Genomic DNA, 16,234 nt, shown 5'->3' with positions numbered 1-16,234 from the left:
TTCCACTTACATTTCTTGCAATGTGAATAAAAATAACACATTCTTACTTCTGCTTTTGCATCAAATTGCACTGTTTCACTTGCATTGTCACTTTAAAAACTTCAAATTTACAAAAAAAAGAGCTATGATATGCTTTATTAAATTTCTAATTTACCCTCCTCCTCACCCTTTTTTTATTATTTTTTTTAGCAAAGTGTAGCTCTCCCTTCATTTGAATAGAGGCAGCGGTGGCTCCACCCCAAGAGAGTTGAAAGGCTAGAAGACCACAAAGATGGAAAGGCCAGCCCACTGAGGGAGGGAGAAAAAAACTGCTCCAGTTCCTCTGCCATAATTTCCTATCAGCCTATTCAGACAACATCACCAACAGCTCGAGCTGCGTGTGTGTGAGAGGCTGTGTGTGTATGTATGGGAGAGAGAGAGAGAGAGCGCAACAGAGAGCAAGAGCAGGGAAGGGGGAGGCTCCATATTCTTTCACCCCCCTCCTCGTCAAACCACAGGAAGGAGGGGCCAGAACCTAAGCTGCCAATCAAATCCGCTCGTGGCAGCCAGCATTATCTCAGCAACAAACTATTGACAGATTACATGTCAAGGAGTTTAGTGCTTGATTGAAGGAACCCTTCTTTTTTTTCATCTAGTTACTTTTTCGCTTTATTTCCCCCCTCCGCCAGCAGCCACCTGAATGACTTTCTAACAAGAGTTTGAGTAATATTATGAAAGTTACATGTCTGAGAGGATTTAACTTCGACTTCCCTGAATATGGTGAGTACTCTTCTTCATTTTTCTTCTCTCTTTATTTTGTCAGATGTGTTTTATTAGCCAACAGTTTAAGGTGTGCCTTTTTTTTTTTTACAAAAAAATCTCTGGTTAAATATACAGACAGAGAGAGTTACAGAGAGAGAGAGAGAAAGCGAGAGAGAAAAGGAGAGAGAGAGGAAACTGTTCATGATTAAACAATGTGCCAGCGCTGTACGTTTACCCAGGTCTCCAAACACCCTTATTTATAGCTCTTTGACAGCACCCAAAGGTGACTGCAATATCAAAAATAAGTGGCCGTTTTTCCAGCCCACGGCTCGTGATGGCGTGAGACATACAGCACACATGTGAGGAAAGTTCACAAAGCAAGTTTCATTTTCTCCCGTCAGGGTGCCTGTTTATCCTGGGACTGGCATAACTGCCTGTAAAGGCTGATTTTCTTTGCTTTCATTTTATTATTACTGTTATTATTATTATTTCTATTAATAAAAAACATTTTGCTCCATTTTCCCCTGGCTCTTCATCTCCCTTTAATTAAAAAAAAAAAAGACTCAGAAGCACAAAATGCAGGTATGATCGCATTGACCCACAGAGACGCTGGCAGTGCCATAAGGGCAGCCTGAATGGCCTGAGGGTTTGTTGCCAAGGGGACAAAGCAAACAAACTGTTGTGCTCTTTATGTTGCCACACATGTAAAGGAGAGCTCGCACCTTTCAGCTGCCTCTAATTAGTGTTGTTATATTAACAGCAAATCAAAACGCACTGCAGTTCAGATGAAACACTTTTAACAGAAACAGTTGACATTTAATATTTATGTGTGGTAAAAGTACCTGTACGACAGGTAATTATATTTTTAAAATGTTCAATTTGCCAAATGCCCCTTTTTCTAAGAGTGTGTACTTTTAGAAAGATGTACTTGTCCCGTTGTAACTGGATTACACTTTGTAAGCGTCATTCCTCTTACTCCGAGGCACTTGGATGAGCATTTTGGATAAGTGTGTGTACGCCTGCAGGGGGGTGTGCGTGTGTGTGTGTGTGCGTGTTTTAAAATAACTCGCATTTTAAGGTAGCATTAATGTGTGTTGTGTCCTTACACTTCTTTTGTAAGTTTAATCGAGACCTTCTTATTTTAGTTCTCTTTCACTTCATCTGCCCTGTTGATAAAATGACTCATATGAACTAGTTTCAATAAGTGTGATGCATGTTTTTGCTATTACAATAAATGATAGTGCTTGTTTTTGTAAATAGGATTTTAGTGCTTAAAGCTGCACAAATTATATACATTTGAAATATTTTAAATATTCAACAGTAATTTATTTTTCAGAAGTAGCTTTACTCCAGACTTTTAGTTATGACAGTTTGTTTTTAATTTACTTCCCCTCTCAGAATTTAATTTTTATCACTTTTTAAAAAATTTACTTGAAACCTTGCTGCCGCATTGGCTTGTCCACGTCCAATTAGGTGGAAAAACAAAACTCAAACATGCGTCGTCTTAAATAAAAGTCAGAGTAGAGACGGCGTACAGCGGATTCCCATCACAACAGATGCCGTGCTATTTGTGCTATTTAAGGTGTCCTGCTTCTTCCATTGAAATACCAAACAAGTTCAACTGTTATCGAGACACACCTTAATTTCAAACTTTTTGTGGGCTCGGAAAATGTTTTTTGGCTCTCGTATGAGTCATAATGTCGATTGCCTTTTTCCCTCACTGACTTGTCTCATTAACCCCTTTGTGGCACCTCTCCATCGTTTACGGCCCTCCACAAAAAAAAAAAAAGAAACGGGTGAGAAAAAAACAAGCCCAGGTCTGAAGGGCCTCAATAACCTTTTATCACAATTTAGCAATAACCTGAATCAATTTGATGTCTTAAGCAATAAAATATGCTGTTGCACTCCTCTTTCTGCTGCTCCTTGGATGACAGTAAATTTACATTTTTTAATTAAACTAGCCCGGAATTTTTATTAGGGGGCCGGGCCGGGCTAATGGAAATGTTGTGTACAGCAGATTAACAGAGTTTTGAAATAAATTTAACAGGACGACGTTTGGAAAAAGAACGGGGAATGGGGGGGGAGCAAAAAAAAAAAAAAAAAAAAGCTAGTCATTGTCTTTAACCTCTTTGGTGCCGATTCCTCCTGGGAGATCCTTGTATTCTAAGGAGCCTTGTCAGGGAAGACTGCTTCTCAGCAACAAGATGATTAGTATCGCCTCGTCAACCGAGGAAAAACACTCAGGCTTTTACTTATTTAGTACCTTGTTTGAAGGAAAAAAAAAAAAAATAATTTTTAAAATTTTTTTTTATTTATCTTACTGAATATGCTTTTTTTTAAGCATTATATGATAACAGAGCAGTGGCTATAAATGTTTTAGCTTTATATTTTAATATGAAAAATATATATTTGAAGTGATTATTTTAAAATGAATCAGTTCTTTTAACATATTGAAACTAAGCTGCACTGATCTGCAAAGTGTTAAGATGCGGGAGTTAAAGGTAGGCTGTGTGTTTGTGTAGTTTTATGGGCCTATGCTGTGAGTATTTGATTGATGTTACGCAGGCTTTGTGTGTGTGTGTGTGCGTGTGTGTGTCTGGTTTTGCAGAGTGATATGGGTAGACAAGGAGGGGAGCACACACACGTAGCAGATGAGGGCAGGGAGGTGTGTGTGTGTGTGTATCTTGACTGAACACAAGCCGCATCCTCAGTCGCAACTCTCTCTACCCCCTCCCCCAACACCATAATTACCTTAACCCCCGTCTTTTATACCCAAATCGCTCCAACTGGTCCTTTTTTTGGGGGGTCGGGCAGGGAGGGGGCACGGCAGAAAGAGGAAACATCAGAGATCAAATGATCAAATAAACTACAGATGCACGTGGCCTGCCCATGCTTCGTGTCGCGGCGGAAGCCAGAAGTGTTCAGGGGGGTACTTGATATGGGCCAGGAGCGAGGCAAGAGGCATCACCACCCCCTTTCTTCACTCCTGTGCACTCATGCAGTGGCCAGCACCTAATTAAAACCTCAAAGCTCCCCGTCACCAATCTGGAGTAATGGCCTAATTAATACTTGGTGAAGAAATATTCCAGAATGATAAACAGGTTGCACCCGGGGTCTTCGTTGGCTTTATTATCTAAAATTATTATTGTGGATCATGCAGATTTGTTAATTTAATAAATAAAATAGCATAACCAAACCTTCCTTAAAAAAAACCAATTCCTATTTGTATATGACATGGGAAAATATTTTATTATATTTAAAGTCTCAACAAACTCCATTAAGTTACTCAGTGTGTGTGGAGTTGAAAGAAAAGTGTCCTGCAACTTTATCCCTTTTCGACTCCATAACCCTATCTCATATATGAAATTATAATTTCATGCAAAAATCAGGGAGTAGAATAATCTCTAGTAGTCGATATGCTTTATAAGAGAGGGGAGAAAAAAGGGGAAAATGAAGAGGTAATTAGCAGAGAGGAAGACTTTAAGACGTTTGTCTGAAAGCACGGTCTCAACTGGCCATGAATGAATTTGCATGCTTCGCTTATTGAGACGCACTTATTAGACCGGCTGAAAGAGACATTAAGCCGGCACAAAATGTGGCATCTAATCCTTTTAAATGTGGCGGAGGGGGCTTTAAGGTGTGAAAACAGCCCATACGTGGGCAAAGCGGGCATTCGGATGAGACTTTCATGGGAAAGAAAGCAGGAAATGATTGGCATTGTTAATAACAGAATGCTTTATCTGCTGACCTGCTTATCTCGGGGATAAATACGGCAGGTGGGGTCAGACGCATAGCAGATAACAACAGAGACACCTTGTGTGGTCCAATATCAGCAACTTTTCCTTGTTTTTTTTCTTTTCATGTTGGAAAGTTTAGTTAATCATACCCGGGTGATAAAAAAAAAACTTAAATAAAAGCATAGAGAGGAGTGGGTGTTGGAGCAAATCTGCCTTCTCACTTTGGTGCCGTGTACATTTCTCAGTTTCACTTCTCTACCACCTTTTCTTTGACAGGAATTCAAGACTTGAGAAAAAAAAACACCATGAGAACCTTTTATTTTTTTTCAATCTATGCCATGTCTGACAAAATATTTGTAGCATGTAGTCAGAGAGTCAGAGTTTACTTGACTGCAAACAGGAGCGTTGTGAAATTGTTTGTAATATGGTCGAAATGGCTCTTCGTCCAGGGCAAAACTGTGTCGGGGAGAGACACGAGACAGCCATTTTTATTTTTAATCCAAAATTTTAAATACTTAAACTGGTAAAACCTGGAATAGATAATCCTACAGAGAAAAAATAAGCACAATTTGAGAGTCATTTAATCTTTATTATTTTTGTGAAAACACACAAAAAAAAGCTCTTTCTGTATTTGTTATAAAGAAAACTTTGGAGACAGATATGAAAAAAACTGTTCAAACCTGAATTGACTTATTCTGATTACAGATTCATCTTTGTAAAACCTGTGCAGAAACTTGATTTTTTTATTTTTTATCTTTTAAACCAAAAAGGTAAATGGTTATGACGTTTAAAGGCTGCCTTTAGCGCCACACATCTTCCCAGGCTAGCACGTTTTAACTTCAGCTCCCCTTCTGCCGTATATATATGTGCATGTATGATTTTTTTTTTTTTTCATGTGACATTCTATTCACTTGGGTCGGTAGCAGGCAGCACCAGCAATAATTACTGTCTGTACATGATAAATCTGAAGCCCAGCTGTTCACTTCTGTCACAACAGAAAGAGAGGAGAGGAGGAGGTGGGGGGGAAGGATGGAGAAAAGAGAAGGAGGGATGGGGGGGGGGAGAGTTTAGGAGCGTGCAGTTTGTCGGATTTCTTCCCTTTTTTTAAAACTCTGTAACTTGATAGGATTACATGGTTCTAGAGCCCACACCTGTTAAGAGGCTGTTAACAGAACAGTTGGCAGTTTCCGAGCCCGGGCTTAGCCTTTTTGCTGTCTGTTCTGGGCGCCCTTTTGAGGATTTTCACCCCTCATATTTGCAGAGTTTGTTTCTCCGGGCAAGGAGAGGAGAGAGCTCTCTGCAACATGCGAGCGGTCTGATGCTAGAGTGTGTACCGTAGGTTTCTCTGCAGGAGTGTGTGTGTGTTTGTGCGCGTGCTGCTAGTGGGGGTGTTTGCGTGTGTGTGTTAGGATGAGGCTGGGTCGGCTGACAATCTCTTTTTCTCCCTCCCTTTCAACAAGAGTTGTTCTGTACCAGCAGTTGTCGCTCCTCTCTCCGACGAATTTATGAGAAAGTCATCAGCGAAAAGTGAAAGAATTCGATTTGATGTTGTGTTGGAAAGGTGTTGCCAGGATAAAATGCCCAAATACAGGTTAAACCAGACGATTTGAATGATTAAGGGCTAGGTTGAGAGGTTTTTGTGCATATTTTCAGGAGTGCCAAAGCCTGTGCCGTCAATTGGACATACTTTTGAGAGGAGTGGAGAAATGAGTAATGCATAAAATTTGCTGCTTGTTTTCTCTTGTTCAGTTATTGCTCTTGGAGACACTGAAGAGTGTCTTAACTGAGGATTTTTGTTGCAAAAAATCTGTGACACTCATCAGACTCAGAGAATCACATCAGGGTTGGTTGTTTGTGCCTTGTCGGTGCAGCGTGCCTCGCTGCCTTATTTGGCATTCAGCAGACACACGGCTCTCCTGCTTCGTCACTTTCTGCGGGTCCTCAGCACCTGTTCCCCCTATTGTGCCGGAATTTTCTATATTTGGCGCGAAGTTGGACTCCCTCGATTTATGTCTAGGTCACAGTTTATGATAGCCAGAAAGCAACCATCTCTATATAAAGGTTTTTTTCCCCCATTTCTCAGTTTTCTTTTTCTGGGAGATAACAAAAGCATTAAACTTGATGAAAGTTATGGAGACTCTAAAACATTTCTCACCAGGGCGTCTAAATGTCATCTTTTCCCTTGCATTATTGTTGACACGTTGCATTGCAAGTGGTGTAAATTATCTTTCCTCTGAAGCGCGGGATGAATAAAAAACGAGCAAAGTTGATAGATATCTTGGACTAACTTTTAATTGTTCTGATATGCAATCACAAAATGACAATAAAACCGGAGCAGGGCCACGGTAAAAGCTTTATCTCTCCTACTCTGTGCCCAAAGTGTCATGTCCATAACAGCACCACCTGATCTACAGAGTAAAATAACCACTTATTGTTTGGACAATATTGGAACCCCCTCCCCAACGTACCCCACCCCAACATTCACCCAGCCCTCCCCGCCGCTGCTTCTCCCACCTCTCCCTTGATTCATTTCACCCACTGTCCTCGGCTGCTGGAAAATGGCGTTAATTTTTTTATTACCTGTTTGACTCTCCAGCCTTATTACTGTAGCCCCTTAATGTTCCCGGTAACCGTGGAAACCAGATGAATAACTGTCCGCCAAAGAAAATGAGATGATTAAACAGGTCACCCTTGCAAAACAAATTCGCTTGGTCGAGCGCAATTTGTATACCAAGCGGCTGTCTTAACAGTTTGCTAACAAGGGGATTGTTTGCCAGACTAACTGACAGAGACGGGAGGGAGGGAGGAAGAGGGGGGAGATGAAGATATCTGGGGAAAAAGGATATGATTGAGGAGATAATATTTTACATCACTGTGCTGTTTTTCTCAGCTCTTATTTTTCATGATAATGTGATGATTGTAAAGGATTTGAAGTTATCTTTGCTGTGTTTTCCTCACATATTACAGTGAGAAACCGATACTTAAAGACGGCCGGTTTTCAGGGTTTGTAACCAAGAGAGTTTAAAGGGTTCAGGATTTTATTTAGGTTGTGCTATGAGGTTAGAAGCAATTAATGTTGGGGGGCAGGGGACTGGTAGATCTGGCAAACACTATGATGTTGGCTTCACAAGAGCAAGATGAGACAAGGTTTTAGTAATACTCTTGGGAAAACTATAAATGGCTTTTTAAAAAATGTCATAAATATAATTTTTTTCTAATCATAAGCTGTGCTCTAAAGAATATGTAGTTAGTGTATTCTTTCCAGGTTTGACTGGTACGTCAAAGTTTTTATGCCTGTTTCATTCTGGAGTGGTCAAAAAAGCATTACAAAGGCTGCCATTTTGGGTTTTCACAACTTGATTAAAGGTTACTTAAACTTCAAGCTGCTTAGATTTTGAACCAGACGATCAAATGCATTATTACAAAGAGTCCAATAGTCCTTTAGTCTGGTGCCAATACAAAGCCCCGAGGCAGATGCTGACTTTAGCGTCTTTAGCACCGAGCAGTTAGCTAGTTGCAGTCTTATCACAGTACTTCCTGTCTTCTCTGTCACTCTCTCATTGTTTCTTTTTTAGTGAGTGCCTAAAATGTGGTGAGGCAAACTATTTCAATAATTTTGAGTTTTCTTTAACACTTTTGGAACCATGTGTCAACATACCAGGGCAACTCAAGAACTACGTGTCTTATGCAGATACAATTTGATGTCCAGCCTAATATGCCCACTTACATAAGGGTTTAACATTTCTTTTCATAGCCTTTATTTTTCCAGTCTCTAGGTGACAGCCAATACAACTTCAAAGAGAGATTTTGTTCCATGAGAAGTTGCCACTCCCCAAGGTTATATCTTAACTGCAGTAGATAACTTGCTTTATTTAGTACAAACCAGTTAAGTTGGTCTCGGAGGCTGAAGGAAACAGATAGTTAGCTTTACGCTCATTATTGCCTTAAAACAACTCCGGTCTCAAAACCATCACAGAGTTTTATGAGAAACACTATTTAAAGAACATTAAAAAAAAATTCATGTTTACAATTTGGAAGTTATTTACACAGAAGTTGATGACTGTTTACACAAAAAAAGTGAAGATCAGAGGTAATATGCCATCAATCATCTTCCTGTTTGAAACGTACCCTACTGAAAACAGAAAGTGTAAATCATTTCTGGTTGAAATAACTATGAAACAGAAAAGCAAAGCAGTGTAAAACATTGAAAAACAGCACACACCTGTATTAGCTCTGCTTTGACTTTATATCAAACAGTTATTCTGGAAATGCTTGATTTGTTTTGTACTTGGCGTGTTTTTCACAGGGAAAGATAATTAGTAGCATGCTACCTCCATTTTACTAGTATGTGTATTTTTTTTTCTTTTGTGTAAATAATAGACTGATGCAAGTTTGGCAACAATTTATAGGTCCCTACAAACCACTTAGGTATTTGTGAGTTTTAAGATGCTAGACGTCTGCTGTGGTCTTGGCTTTTCTTAGACGAGCCGTTAGCTTCAACTGCAGGGCCAAATAATCTGGGTTTATACCAAATGTACCAAGAAGGTTACAAAAATTAGTTGCTTACAACCTTCTTAGCAGCTTTAGACATTCTAAACTATTCCTTTATAGCATCCATCCATATTATTAACAGCAGCATTTCGTCTGTGATCATCAGCAAGTGCAGCAGCAAATAGAGTTTCTCTCATTTATGTGGCAACCAATCATTATCGCTAATTGTCCTTGAGGCCATCTGTATAGAATGGCTGGTCCTCCATTGGCTCTGCGGCGGTACTAGTCATGAATTTACTAGTCCGGTAATGATATCTAACTCCTCCACACTCAGCGCAACTTCGGTCACAACTGCAGCAATAAATATGGAGGAGGTTTTCTCTCTAAATTAAACAGTAGCCTGAACAGCATCCTGGTTTTGAAGTGTTGCAAAGCCTCGTTCCCATGATGCCCCCGCCCTTCCTCTCCCTGTCCAAGTGTAATGTTCTCATGTAACTCGTTTCAGGCAGACCTCTCTGACAGCCATATAAGATGTCTGGTGTTTTCATCTGGGGAAAATAAGAGACTAAGGTTGGGCAGATTTAGCCATGCGAGGGTAGAGCAAACACGCAGACTTGGATCGGAATCAGGCCCGCGTTGCCGTTCTGACCACAAATCATAAACGTTGGGGACGCGGCGGTGGTGTTGTTTATGGAAGGATGCCACGCTGCGCAACTTGAGGGTGTTGTCTGTTTGCACTGATGCACCACCACCACCACTTACTGCCTGCTGCTTTAAAACAACTTCTGCATCCCACTCGGCCTCAGCCATTTTGTCCCGTCACCAGAGCGGATCCCAAACGCTCACCACAGCCTGAGCAGAGGGGGCTGAGGGAAAGGTTGGGGTTGCTGCTCTCAGCTAAACAGTTGCTTCTTTAAGTTGTTCATGGAACAGGAGATGCAGGGGTAGAGTTTTTTTTCCACTGGCAGAGGGGGGTATTTCATCCAAATCCGGGGACACTATTGCTCAAAACTGAAAAGCACTTATGCATTATTGATGTTTTAATTTGTGCAAATGCCCAAGTCTTTGTTAAGTGATTATAGTGCTGGGGAGATAACAGGGGAGGTACTTCTCTATGAAACAAGAGCTGGCATTGCAGGTTGGACCGGGGAGCCATCGGACTAAATCTCACAATACTTAGTTCCTGTGCAGTCTGGAGAAGTCTGGAATGTGATTGGATTGGTTTCCAAGTTTGGATACATTTGGAAAAATACAGAATTGGTGTGGGAAGAAGTTTGTGTTTGTAAACTTTATTTCTTATTCCATTATTTAAAAGACTTTTAAAAAATTGTTGTTTTATTGCGTAGATTTAGGTGATAGACTTGTTTGGTTTATCAAATGTTTTAAATCACTAATCGAAAAAGCGTCACTACTTTTAGCCTTTAGATTACTTTTGTTCTTGATCTTAAACCCTAGATTATCAATCTGGCTCTAGATGGAATGACAAAACAAATCTTTCAAATTCCCACTTTGTTCAAGAGTTTTTGAAATAAAGCAATTGTTGGTCACAAACTGTGATTTAGCATTATATGTGTTTAATTTTTGACATTTCAGTTCTTACCTGAAATAAGCTTGCTTGGATTTCAGAAAACCCAACAATGAAAAACAACAAAAATTGAATCCGAAGCCAGTTTTGGTTCTATTATTTTTTAGAAAAAAACAAATCAAAATATATTAAAAAACCCAATTTCAAAAAATGAAAAAAGTGGCAAAGTGCGCTACTTTAAGAGTTGGAAATTGGGTGGAGCTCTTCGCAGAAAGAGAAGAAATATCAGGATTGTTGTTTGAGGAAGTGACAAGAGTTGGCCCAAAAAATATCAACGTGTCCAAGATAAGAGGAAAAAAAAAAATCAGCCGTTGATCTTTTGTCCTTATTTCTGCTGCACCTCTCCTTTTTATGATGTCGGTTTTATAGGTCTTTTACATCCCTTATTAAAATTATTTGATGTAAATACAATGGAACTGACCTGAAAAAGCCCCATGTGTAAATAGTCTGCATGTGGCCTGACTAGAAACTGACCTTGGGGGAAGAAGAAAGCGAAGTTATAATGCTTGCAAAACAGGACAATAAAATAATGACCCTCTCTGAAAGGAGGGAGTTTGGGTGAATATAAAAGAGAAAGAAAGAGAAGCAGTTTTCTTTCGCAGCAATCATTAACTCAGAACAAAGGTTATGAAGCGTGACATTTTTTTTTTTTTTTTTAACTCTGTAATTTATGTAATCATCTGTTACAGTTACCTTTCTAGATAAACACCGATGGCAGGAAGGGGCTGAACGCTTCCCTTTGAAGCCAACAGAGGTATATGCAGAGAATGAAGTGAGATTAAAAAAAAGATTTTCCTCCATATCCGACTTGATCCGATCTCCAACTACGTCTTAGATCATTGTCACTAGTGCATAGAAACCTATGCTTCACCCTATTGTGCCTGTTTGGCGTGTCTGTGATGCCTGTCCAAACGGAGGCTCTCCACACCTGCAGCTGTTCACACACCGTTCGTTCCTGCAGCACCCACCGCGTGTGTAACCTGTAAATTACCCTGCATTCATCCAGTACAAAATGCATTAATATGGGCTCCATGAATGTCAACTCATGGGATAAGTGTCTTACTTTTTGGCTTTGGTCGCGGCATTAGTCATCCTCTTTTGTTCAGTGTCTTTATTCTCCAGGAAAATCTGTTGAGTGTGTGGAACCAGGGCTTTGCCTCCTGCTTTGAGGTCTCCGGTGGAGGTAAAACACACGTGCACACGCTGGCACGCGCGCTCGCACCAACGTGGTGGGGCTCCCAGGCTTCCCCAAGCATTTACTGCTTTATTAAGCTGTCTCATGAACCCGCTAGCAGAACATGAGAATGCAGAAAAAAAAATAAAATAGAAAAGCCCATATTACTTAGACGATTTGATGCCATTTGTGGACTGCAAAACGCTCAGCTTTATTGTGTGAGAAGGGAGAAGGAGCAAGAGGAGAGAGGGCTAAAAGAAAAAAAGACGTTGGCTTAGAAATTCAGAATTTCAATTAGCGTACGTAATCTGAACCTGCCGGCTTTGATAGAGGCTTTTTTTTTCTACCAAGAATACAGCGGCACTTGTAAAACATTAATTAAGCAGACTTGTTTTTTTTTAAAGGACAGAGATGGAGTAAAGTGTGCTTTACGCAGTCCATTTTTCACCCAACAAAAGGCAGTTACCTCACACAGAGGGCTGCTACATCCAAATCGCTTGTAGGTCCAGAAAAAAAAAAGAAAGCAACAAATTTGAGTTGGGTGAAAACACATCAGACATCGAGAGTGATGTTCTCAAAAGAGATGATATCATATGAGAACGCGGGACATCGACGAAGAATAGAAATGTATCCGTGGCACGGTGAAACCTAAGCTTGGCACAGGAAAACGAGCCTCTATTTTAATGACTTTCTACCTGACAGATGACTTTAGATCGCCTTTTGGATCACATTGCCCTGACTTTGTCTCTTACATCATCAAATCATTGATTATTAATAGTTGATATGAATTGTTAATCCACTGTAATTTGAGGTATTATTGCAGCACTTCTCTAATTGTAAGCAATTATGCCTAAAAATAAAAGTCTAAAAAGTCTTACAAATATGTACTGTGTTTTTTTTGTTTTGTTGTTGTTTTTTTGTGGCGATGGTTTGTGGCAAAGCTTGCAGGATGTCTGTTGAAATTTCTACTCCTTTCTGCAAAGCATAACCCCTGCAAAACTGGCATGAAACTGTTGCTTTATATTGGATTACGTCTCATTCAACGGCACTGGTCTGATGTTCCATGACGATGATGAAAAGAAACTGTTAGTCACTACTAGATGCTCTACAGAGGCAGAGAATATTGGAGATAGAAAGAGTGTTCCCACCATATTGCTTCTTTTCTTAGAAAAGTATGTTAAAATAGAAGAGAAAAAGGAAGAAGTCCCTGCTGTATATGCTTTTTGTTTTCCACAGCCTGTTGTGAACCTGGTCTTTGCAGGGGGGCGATGAGTACACATACAGATGATACATTAAAACTGCCATAACTCGCACACCCAGCAAAGCTAAAAATCAATTGGAATGGATAGTTAAGCTGGCCCCTAAAAATCAATGAGATATTCATGTCCTTGATCACAAAGTGTCATCCTCTCAATGTTAGCAGCTGATGAGGGCTGAACACACACATGCATACTTACATTAAACACAAACATGCAGCAAATATGCACACTGACTTTGCAGTGATCCATGTAAAGTAATATAAATATGAACCTCAAGGACAAATTTGTTTTATTAGCCTTGGACCATAAACTTTTATGGGGTATTTTTGTGGATTCATCCTAATTCAGTGCTCATTTCATTATTTTTTTAAGAACCCAAAGTCTGCTGCTCTTTTCGGTTTATCCCCCATCTGGTGAATGCGACTTCATCTGTCAGAGGAGGGGAGTCACATTTCCAGCCTTGTGTTTTTGTTTTTTAACTATTGCAGAATGCTGCGATCCATCAATGCTACAATAGAGATGACCTTCTATCTATTGGATGATAGCAGGGCCCACACACACACACGCACGCACACACCCCCCACATGCAAACTCACGCCCACCCTCCAGCTGCGGAGACTTTCGTGTCGGAAGAGAATTGGCCAAATGAAGAAGAGCAAAATTCGGTTTGAAAATAGCAGTTTTGCCCCTTATTAATGCCATTAGTGTAACAGTCAGAATGGATCAAATCAGAACGATGACCGAAGCAACTCCCCTGTCTCTGAGCTGTGACGGGATCACGTCGGGAATGATTTAGACATTTTCTGTTGATGAGTGAAGTTTTTGAGTGCTGCTGTGTCCTGCAGACCACAGTTCAATGATAAACATTTTTGGGTTTTTTTATTTTTATTTAGCTCTTTGGAAACATTCTTGAATCTACGATTACGGTTCATTTGTTCTTGCTACGCTATGTTTAGGGCCACCAATTTGAGGAAGTAATGCTTTTATGTGGATTTGCTGTATTTTTAAACCTGATTTAAACACCAACAGAGTGACAACCCGGTTTTGCTCTGTCCAATAATCAAATCGTTTTTGATCAAGTAGTTTTCTGCTGTTTTTGCTCCCACTAACATAGATCTGAAGTGCTGCTCTGCACAGGTCATCTTGCACGTCTTTTTTACTGCTGGTATACAAACGTCAGAGGCATTACTGCCCCCTACCTGGCTAGAGTGTGTGCATCAGAAATTAGGAGTTGAAGAAAGTTTCAATAATTTTTTTTTAACTCTGTTTTTATTTCTTTTATCAATATTTGAAATTAGCCCATTCAGCGCTTTGTTAAAAAAAAACAAAAGTTAGGTTTCGGGTTTAATATATTATGATGCTGTGCACCAATACTAGCTTACATCTAAAAAAACGCTGCTATTCTCCAAGCGTATTTGCATCATAGGGACCATTGTTGTCATTCACCTTTTTGTATTACTGCACGCATCTACAGCCATGCACGGTATGTGTGTTTGTGTGTGTGTAGTCATAATTTCCTTTTCTACAAACAAAGTTCTCCTTCTTTGCCCTGTATATTAGCCATGAGTTAGCAGTTGCTTGACCTTAACAGGTGGTCCATTTTTATGATTTGTCACTCTGGCAACATTTGAAAGCGTCATTCATCCCTCCAGGCTAAATGCCTCAGATTTGGGAAGAGGGCGCTTTTGGAAACAGTTGTCGCCTGTCAGGAACAGTGAGGACTCAGAGAGACCAGGGGAACAGTTGCCTGTCTCCTCGTCGAGGTGAGAAACGATGCAGCAGCTGTCACTCGAGCTCTTATTCTCTTACTTTTTTTTATATTTTAAACTCTTGTTACCAATAAAGCAGAAACGAGATGTTTGTGGCAACTGGAGGGGGAGGACAAACTCCAGGCGCCCTGTTGTGTCACTCAGAATCTCACTGGTGTGTGTCCTCCTCTACACGTTCCATTATCCACCAATCATGAGACGCATGTGGAACGACCCGGCCGAGGTCTTTCTCTTCTTCACGTTTTCTTTTAACGTTCTGTGTCATAAAACTCCTCCTGTTCGGTGGTGTTCGTGAAGAAACTGTTACATTCTTTTGCCCCTGTTGTTTTCTCTCCTTTCTACTCCTCTCTGCTCCTCTTCCCCATTCTCTGTCTCTCTCACCTCCCTCTCATCCCCCCCTCCATCTCAATCCATCTGCATCATGTCGATCTGTCAGACTGCCAGTGTCTGTTCCAATTAGATTCCACTTAATACACGTAACCTCGATTAACACGCAATCAAGCCCAGATAAATCACGTCCTTTAAGTCCCCCCTCTGCCTTCTCCCGTGTTGCTTTGCATCACTGTTTTTTTTTTTTTTTGTTTTACTCATCAAGCTCTCTTTGCCACAGTTGTTGGGTTACAATGTATAGAATCGGGCTGCTGGAGCTGGTGGATCCTTAGTGACAGAGACAAGGGAGTTGCTATAGCTGTCTGGAAAAGTCTGGAGTTGGATTTCAGTCTTTTCCAGGCTTGAATTAATGTGGGAAAAGAAAATAATAAGAAGGAAAAATATTTTTTTCCCAGACTTATTTCCCTGTCTTATTGTCCAAAAATATTTTCTTCTCCATACAAATCCATTTTCTTATTCTTTCTTATGTTCTTGCTTATTTCTTACTTTCTTCTTTGTCTCCTTCCTTTTGTTCCCCCATGTCCATTTATCCTTTCTTTGTTGTGCCTGTTTTTCTCTCCCTCCTCATGTCTTTTCTTCCCACCTTTCATCTTCTATCTTTGTGTACTACCTATCCATTTCCTTTCTTCATTCTTTACATCCATACATTTTGCCCTTATTTTCCTCCATCCTTTGGTCCTTTATTGTGTCCTACTTCTCCTCACCCTGTTTGTTCCCTCTTCTTTTTTAAATGTCTTTCCTATTTTTCTTCATTGTGTCCTTCCTTCGTCAATCTTTTATTCTTTTTGTCTTGCTTTCTTTCTTAAATCTACAGTAAACGTCAGCTATTTATGTTATAAAAAGAATGTGAATGGCTGAGAAATCTATAGAGTTTTGAGCATGTCTTAAGCTGTTGCATGACAAACATGAAGGAACCCTGATTTAAGCGAACGCCGAGTCTGAACGTGCGTTTCCTGTACTGCTTAAGTTTCTCGCTGCATTTCCAGAAGGCGCTCGTCGGTGCCCTTTTCACCCCTAAAGATGAAGGTGTCTTAATTACATCTTTGGTTAAAAAGCTACAAAAAGACTCTCTGGGTTTTTTCCCCTAC

At 40.2% G+C, this 16,234-nt stretch overlaps 1 protein-coding gene across 2 annotated transcripts in view; it reads left to right on the top strand.

The window, feature by feature from the left end:
- The first annotated feature begins 339 nt into the window (after positions 1 to 339).
- Positions 340 to 16,234, top strand: part of casz1 (castor zinc finger 1) — a 95,550-nt gene continuing 79,655 nt past the window's right edge. The window contains exon 1 of one of the 2 annotated variants that reach the window (XM_028041069.1): positions 340 to 759. In XM_028041069.1, coding sequence (XP_027896870.1) covers positions 711 to 759 — 49 coding nt within the window. In that variant the 5' untranslated portion in view covers positions 340 to 710. The remainder of the gene's footprint in view (positions 760 to 16,234) is intronic. The other variant, XM_028041149.1, reaches the window with a different exon arrangement.

The sequence above is a fragment of the Xiphophorus couchianus genome, chromosome 1 (genome assembly GCF_001444195.1).
Source record: "Xiphophorus couchianus chromosome 1, X_couchianus-1.0, whole genome shotgun sequence".
Lineage (NCBI taxonomy): Eukaryota > Metazoa > Chordata > Actinopteri > Cyprinodontiformes > Poeciliidae > Xiphophorus > Xiphophorus couchianus.
Note: the sequence above shows the minus strand (reverse complement) of the source record. Positions and strands in the feature narration are given on the sequence as shown.